Source organism: Lactuca virosa, chromosome 7 (genome assembly GCF_052849685.1).
Source record: "Lactuca virosa cultivar CGN04683 chromosome 7, Lactuca_virosa_CGN04683_v6, whole genome shotgun sequence".
Classification (NCBI taxonomy): Eukaryota; Viridiplantae; Streptophyta; class Magnoliopsida; order Asterales; family Asteraceae; genus Lactuca; species Lactuca virosa.
This window is the reverse complement of record NC_136432.1, coordinates 171,428,428-171,436,604: the sequence shown is the minus strand read 5'-3', so window position 1 is coordinate 171,436,604 and position 8,177 is coordinate 171,428,428. Positions and strand designations below refer to the sequence as shown.

The 8,177-nt window shown below is 35.4% G+C and overlaps 1 protein-coding gene and 1 non-coding gene across 2 annotated transcripts; both read right to left on the bottom strand.

The window, feature by feature from the left end:
- Positions 1 to 631: 631 nt before the first annotated feature.
- LOC145124271 (TPR repeat-containing thioredoxin TTL1-like) lies at positions 632 to 5,136 on the bottom strand. Its single transcript, XM_079059538.1, has 7 exons — positions 3,807 to 5,136; positions 3,373 to 3,568; positions 3,106 to 3,293; positions 2,573 to 2,906; positions 1,806 to 2,010; positions 1,618 to 1,724; positions 632 to 1,467 (listed from the first exon to the last, which is right to left on the bottom strand). The coding sequence occupies exons 1-7, from the start codon at positions 4,730 to 4,732 to the stop codon at positions 1,315 to 1,317; spliced, it is 2,109 nt and encodes a 702-aa protein (XP_078915664.1). The 5' UTR covers positions 4,733 to 5,136; the 3' UTR covers positions 632 to 1,314.
- On the bottom strand, positions 2,333 to 2,449 carry LOC145128159 (small nucleolar RNA snoR104). Its single transcript, XR_013716759.1, has one exon. It is a non-coding gene; the product is annotated as a small nucleolar RNA snoR104 (small nucleolar RNA).
- Positions 5,137 to 8,177: the final 3,041 nt, after the last annotated feature.

Here is an 8,177-nt window from a genome sequence, read left to right as displayed (position 1 = left end):
ATGGTGTAAATGGTGGAGGCCATGGTTTTCTTTAAGTGGTTTTCCCCATTCATTGCATACACATGTCTTTCAAACCCCTTATTCTTTAGTGCACTTCACATGTCTTGTTTTTTCAAGATAAAATCTGGTCAATATACCCTTTTCTTTTGACTTTTAACCCAATCTCTCTCAAATTTACCACAATCTTCTTACCTTTCCTCTTTCCACCTTTGACCAATGCCATAGATATAAAGTTTACTAGGTGATGTAGGTCTAGGTGTAAATATAAATTTAGATTAGACCTTTACCCTTTTACCATTTATCTATTATTATTTGTTTCTTGCTTTCCTCCATTAAGGGTTATTTGATAGTTGTTAATTGTTATCGAGTCAAACTTAGTTAAATCTAACCGAATAAGAAACATTTCAAAGGAATCAAGACCAAATCTGAGGTTTATATGTGATATCAAACAATCTAAATTTGACCAAATCAGACTCAGACTCAGCCTCTTATCAAACACAACAAAAAGCATATTAAACATCCCCTAATATTTCTAGTTTAAGTGTGTATGTCTTTTAGTTATTTCTTCTTATGGGAATGGGATATCACTAATGCTATTGCATATACACAAAAACTAGCAAATAAGAAAACGTAAAAAAGATTGAATTTTTATTGATGAAATGGTTTAACAAAAAGAAAACCCCCAAAGTATATAACTAATCAAGTACAACTGAGGCCTACCATTACAATTGCTTCCTCCAAATTTTCTCTTGTTTTCTTTTTGTATATATCTTCATGTTATCTCATATATATACACAAAGGACATATCCATATCTTGAACAAGCCATGGGAGCCCACTTTTAATTACATTGGGTACACGCTATCTCAATTGGAGGAAGACACGATAGGCACAAACATGATAGGCTTATGAGAAAGGGGGTAAATTGGGAATTCTAAAAAAAGCTAAACATTTTGATGAGAAAAGAATGATATGGGTATTGAAAATGGCTACTAAAGATTTCATAGAGCAATAGTGGTGAAGTGGGGTGGGGTGGGGTGGGGTGAATGAATGGAATCTTGAATCTTGAAGTTTTAATAAACTTGCAAAGCTTATGATAAATTTACTAATCTAACCCTCTCTTGTTCCCACTTACATTTTTGACTTTCAACTTGAGCTCTTAATGATGAAATTATTGTGGTTTTTATGTAGTAATGAAGAAGATGAAGCTGTATCAGTAGATGAAAACCGGGGGTGTATGATGAGAAGGAAATTACCATTCTGCCCTTCATCACACTCAAAGGTGGGGTTTAAATGGAAAATTACCATTTCGCCCTTCAGAAGCTGTAATGGCGGACAGAGGATTCCAACACTTCTCGACAAGGGCATACCATTTCCTTCACACGGTTTCCTTTTTTGTAAATCTTGATTGTTGGCACAATTCTGACATTCTCAACACTTGCAATTTCAGGGTTCTCTTCAATATCAACCTTTCATTAAAAAAGAAAAACTATTTAACAAATGTATACATGCTTCCCTATTGCAAAAATCAAAACTTTTTTATAAACCCATGATTTTTTCCCTTTTGGGTGTTTGAATATAGTACAAGAAACGTATAAAGAAAGTTACAATTGTTGTACCTTGAGAAAATTTATAGACGGATATTTGGCACATAATGTATCAAGAAAAGGAGATATTTGCTTGCATTGAAGATCAGATGTTGTTCTAAAAAGAACAACAGAAGCTCCTGCATTTCAAATTTTACAAAAAGTTAAAAACTTTAGCAAGAAACGAAGGGCGTTTTGGGAAAAATAAAGAACAAACAAACCAGTTGAAGCAATTGCAGCTTTGAACTGTTCAAGACCGGTTATTAATTCAACTTCACCACCAAATTTCATATTATAAACTTCTTCCCCAAGTGACTTTTTTAATGCCACTTGGGCATGAAATAAAGATTCTGCTATATCATTATTATTTGGAAGCTCTCTTCTCAAAACTTCATAATCTCTCACTGATTCGCTCCACCTCTCAAGCTGCAATTTGGAAAAAGAAAACATATTTCAAAATTTTGATCAAAAAAGCAAATACCCTTTTATGGGCAAATTTCAGGATATAGCAACATAATTTACTCTTGTTATGAATATAGACAATGTAACTCATAAGAGCAACTTACTTACATTTCTTTAGCACAATGACAATATGTAACAAATAATGTGTACAATGTCTATATTGGTAACAAAAATGTAAAACTGTAATTATGCTGTTACTTGTTATTATAAGTAAAAATTAAAACACATTGCTATTATCGATACAAGAATGTAAGTATGTTGCTAATATGGTTAAGGTATTTGTTAATGTGTAACTCATAGTTAAGAGGCTTGTGAACATGGCTTGAGTTCAACAAAAAGGAAAGTTGAGATTATATTGTAGGAAGGGTATATCAGGCAACATAAATGACTTTGAATGCTCCCCTTCTTTACTTCCAATTTCACTATCTTTATTATAAAGAGTAAAAACAAGAATCACTATATATATATATATATATATATATATATATATATATATATATATATATATATATATATATATATATACCTTGCTATATGTGGCAGCTCGTCGAAGAAGGGCTTTTGTGTAATTTGGATGAATGAGAAGTGCTTGATTGCAATCATCAAGAGATCTTTCAAACAACCCGAGTTTAAACCAACATGCTGCTCGATTACAATAAAGAATTGGATTTGAAGGATCAAATCTAAGCCCTTCACCATAAGCTGAACAAGCTTCTGTGAATCTTTCTGACTTAAAAAGATCATTCCCACGTGTTCTTGCTCTTGATAATGACCTTATATTTTGAAGCAAAACAGCAATCTCAACGTTTCTTGGATCAATTTGTCCTGATTTCTCAATAGAAGTAACCGCATTCTCAAATCTTTATGAAAAAAAAAAACAAAAAAAATGTCATTTTGAATCATTTCCCATGTGGGAAATCGTTTATATAAGTTAATAATACAACAACAATAACTCCCAAGTCCCATAAGAATGACCTCTAGCATAAATAAACAAAAAAAGCACAAACAGTAAAAGTAAATACTAAAATGATTGATGCAAATACAAAAAGAAAAACTCACCTTCCAAAAGACATGTCGATTTGAGCACGAACAAAAAAGAGATATGCTTCTGAAAGCATTCCAAAAAACTTTGCTTGTGAACATGAAGCGCTACTAGATGCTTCGAATTTAGGTATGTTTAAAATGGTCGCTTCTGCATCATCTAATTGACGAAGCTTCAATAGGGCTTCGGCTTTGCACGCAAATAGCTAAAAAGTTTGATAACAACATATTCAGTTTCTTAATTTCATTATAATAACGATAATGATTCGATAATAAACTGTTTACCTGAGGACACGTGTCTGCTCCAGATGAGATTGCAGCATCACTTTCACGTAACACGCCAACCCAGTCCCGGACTCTTCTACAGTCGGTGCATTTGCTCAAGTGTTTTTCCACAAGTTGTAATTTTTGGAGCTCTTTCGGGTCGGGTTGATACCCGGGAAAATAAAGGTGTGTCCTTGCATTTTCAACCTGTCCTAAACTGCCATTGGTTACATGAGATTAGATGAATAACCTAATGAAAAATGATGATTCATGATTATGGGTAAATGAAGAAGTAAAACACAAGAATGGGAAATGATGATTGGAACATAGTTCGGAAAATCAAAGGTCAACGAGATGAATTAGATCTGAGAAATGGGTTTGGGTGAAATTTTCAAGATTTGTTGAAAAGGGTATAGTGAAAAAGAGGAAAAGATTTGAACTTTTATTGAACTCACCTAATAAGAAGAGATCCTAAGCGATGGTGAGCTCTCACATATCCAGAATCCAATTTAATGGCTTCGTCGCATTCTTTGACTGCTTCGGTCAACCTTTTCAGACACATCAATGCGGCTGCTCGGTTGCAGTGATAGGCTGCATTCGCCGGCGATTGAGCTATTGCTCGATCGTAGAAACTCAATGCCTCTAAAAAGTGTCCCTTTTTGTACTCTTCGTTTCCTAGTATTTTCAAATCTTCCGGATCCATTGATGATCTCTTTGAAAAGGGTGAATTTGAAACGCCGGAAACAGGAGTTTCTGGTTTACCGCCGGAGACGGTGGATTTGATGGTGGGACTGGAACTGGAACCGGAACCGGAACCCAAACCTCCCCGCATTATGCTGCCGTGGCCGTAATTACCGGTGCCTAGACTTAACACATCGGGTTTAGAGGTTCGACTTGTCATCATCCCCGTTTTGAGAACCCTCCCGGAAGGGCATATATTTCCGGTAGGAAGTACATTGACAGGCGGAGATGTAGCGGAACTTCCACCGGTGAAAATTGATGGGTGGCCGCCGCTGATGCTACCGGATTCCGACCGAGTGTGACCTGATTTAACACCTCTAGCCCCACCAACGGAAAATGTAGGTGAACTGTCGACTGACAACTCACCGGAATGGTTATTGGGAGTACCACTGGAGTCTGACTTTCTAGTACCGGAACCAACCTGGAGTCCATTTCCAGTCCGACCCGAAACCGATCCGGATGAGCTAGAGCTGCTACTAACCGCTGGCCCATCTCGTAAAGGCGAAATGGGCGAACCCAAATCAAGTTCTCGGAAGTCTGGTTTATTGGTGTTATCGCCGCCGCAAGTGACCGTCTTCCGGAGGCGATCGGAGAGTGTATCAAACCCTAACCCCGAATCCGGCTTCCGTGAATGCGACATTCCCGAATAACTTCAGAAAAAAATACCCTTCACCAACAGAGAGATAAAGCTTCAAACTTTCTCTCTCCCCACACAATCTTTTCTACTGATGTTACCAATGGCTGTGGTTGAAACTAAAATACAACCACCGACGAATTACAACACAGAGAAACATAGAACACAAGAAGGAAAGAAAAAGAAAGAAAAAGATGGGGATCTCGTGATTTAAAGGGGAAGCAAAGAATGAATGTGAAATGGTTGAAGATAGAGAGAGAAAGAAAGAGAAGGGTTTCACAGAGAGAGAGAGAGAGAGAGGAAAGAGAAGAGAAGGAGATGATGGATTTTTTATATTATTTTCAGATTTTTTTTTTTTTAATTTGTAATTTAATTATTTCCCCTTCTTGCCTGCTGCTTCACGAGCTGGAGGTTACCCTCTTTAAATACTCTCTATTTTTTGTAGTATTTTATTATTATTATTTTGGTTTCTTGATCTATGCTATCTCTTCTATTTATAATAATGAAATACCTAAACCCCATTAAATGTTGCTCGATATCTAATCAATCACTTTTTATTATATATTGTTTCCATTTTTTTTTCAATAATTTAAATGAAATTCTAGTGGATGAAAAGGGTACCCACAAATTAAAAAGGAGAAAATTTTAGTTAAAACGAATTAAATGGGCAAAGTATTTTGAAGGTCAAACAAGAAAGATGTGACAAATAACGTGTGAAAAGTTTTAGTCTAATAAATTTTGAAATGGGTACGATGTACAATGAGTTATTAATGAAATACAATGAATTGTATGTGTATTTGATAAGTAGTAGTATATAACTATATATTGTATACCATATCAATAAATGATTATTTCACATCCGAAACTTTAAACATATTATTCCATCATATTATAAGTTTATGGTATAAATGATATAAAATGAGATAACTTGCGTAACCATGTGCCTTTTGAAAGTCAAAAGGAGACCATAAAGAAACTAACAAACTCATGGGAACTCTTATCAAACTTTCTAACAGCAACCCGATAATAAATCGTTGTTATCTAGTAAATGCAATATAAGCATTTTGCGTGTAGGCTTAAAGTTTTTATAGGTTTAAGGATATATGCTTTTATATTGTACATTGGTACAAATATACATGCTATGTTGATATCTTTGATCTCATGTTAGAAGTACATGTATAGTGATGAATAAGATTCTAGATCGAATATGCTTACCCCAAGTGAATTTTTTAGGGTAATTATGATAAAACTGAATTATTTAGGGTGATTATGGTAAAACTGACTAAGATCGTCAGTTTTGGAAACCATTGATTTTCTCATTAATTTCGGATTTCATTGACTTGTTTCCAAAGCAACTCATGATGGCCAACCCTAAAACAAAACCATATTTATCGTTTTCTTATATAAACGACTCTCCTCTTGAGGAGAAAGGACGACCTTTTTAGCTCTTGTTTTCTTCATATGAACTCAAAATCTTCTAGCAATTTGGCTTACGTTTTCTGTGCCTAAATTCGTAAGTGTCCTCTTAGGATTATCCTAAGCTGAGTTTCTTGTAACCCGGGTATAGGGTAGAAATATCAGTTCGGAAAGTGTTTACACGATTCAAGGGATATTCATATCTCCAATATAACCCTACCTAATTTTCTAACAATCGAACTGACATTTTCTGTTTCTGGATATCGGTGAATCAATCTGCGAGATGACCACGAAGTTCGCAAAACTAGAGAAGTTTGAAGGCGTTGATTTCAAACGCTGGAAGAAGAAGATGCACTTCATGCTGACCACTCTTAAGGCAGCATACATGTTGACTACTCCAAGACCACCTGAATCGGAGGAAGGTATTGATGAGACACTTGAAGAGACCATGAATAGGCAAAAGTGGGACAACGATGACTACATCTGCAAAGGTCACATCTTGAACGGTATGTCTGATGCTCTATTTGATATCCATGGTGATGCTTTAATTGCTAAGGATTTGTAGGACACCCTTGAATTGAAATACATCACTGAGGACACTTCTAGCAAGAAGTTTCTGGTTAGTGACTTTAATAACTTTAAGATGGTCGATTCAAGGTCTGTCACTGAACAATACAATGAACTCCTTGGTATTTATGGTCAATTTAAACTGCACAACATGAATATGGATGAATCCATTGTTGTGTCGAGTGTAATTGACAAACTTCCACCATCTTGGAAGGATTTCAAACATAACCTAAAACATCAAAAGGTGGAGTTGTCATTGGTTCAACTTGCTAGTCATATTCGTATTGAAGAATCTCTTCGTATGAAGCAAATTGACAAATCTGATAAAACCAAAGGGAAAGTTGAATCTGGACAACCCTCTGTTCATATGATTGAAAATAAAGCTAGGAACCCGAACCATAAAGGACATGACAAACATAAGCATGAACATGTCCCAAATAACTCCAACAAAAAGAAAAAGGAATTGGTTTGTTGGAGGTGCAACAGGGTGGGGCATTGCAAGCGTGATTGTCATGTGAACTTAGGCAACAATAATAACAATAATGGTTTTGGAAACAGTGGAGCCAATGAAAGTATGAACGGGTCTTTGGGCCAAGTTGAAAGAGGTCAGTTTTTTACTAACTTTGATCATTCTAAACAGAATTATGTTTATTACGTTTCACTAATTCCTGAATCATTCTATGTACAGGATGATGATGTTGCTTAGTGGACCGACTCTGGGGCAACGAACCATGTATGCAAGGATAAACGGTTGTTTGAAACATTGACACCGCTTGAATATGGATCGGTGCTGAGAATGGGATACGATTCTTCTATACCTATTGTGATGTCGGTGTCTTGTGTCTTGAATTTACTTCTGGAAAGACTATTAGGCTTTTTGATGTTTTGTTTGTCCCTAAGATTCGAAAGAATCTTATTAGTTCTATTTGTTTGAATTCTGATGGTTTTAAAGAAGTTATTAAGTCGAATAAGTTCATCTTATCTCGAGGTGGAATGTTTATTGGTTTTGGATATTTATATAATAGAATGTTTCGTTTGAGTACTGTTGACAAATTATTACCTGTTCAAAATTCTGCATTTGTATCTTCTACTTCTAATGTTGATAAATCTATATTTTGGCATGTAAGATTAGGTCATGTCAACTTTAGAAGGATGCATGAGATGTCAAAAGATGGATTAATTCCAGCCTTTGACATGACTTCTGATAAATGTAAAACATGCATGCTTACAAAAGTGACAAAATAACCATTTCCTAGTGTCACTAGAAATTCGGTTATTTTGGAACTTGCACACAGTGACTTGTGTGATTTTCACTCCACTCCTTGGGAAATAAAAAGTATGTAGTCACCTTCGTTGATGACTACACTCGATTTTGCTATGTGTATTTGTTACATTCTAAGGACGAAGCCTTAGATATATTCAAAATATACAAAATCGAGGTGGAATTGCAATTGGGTAATCTGGTTAA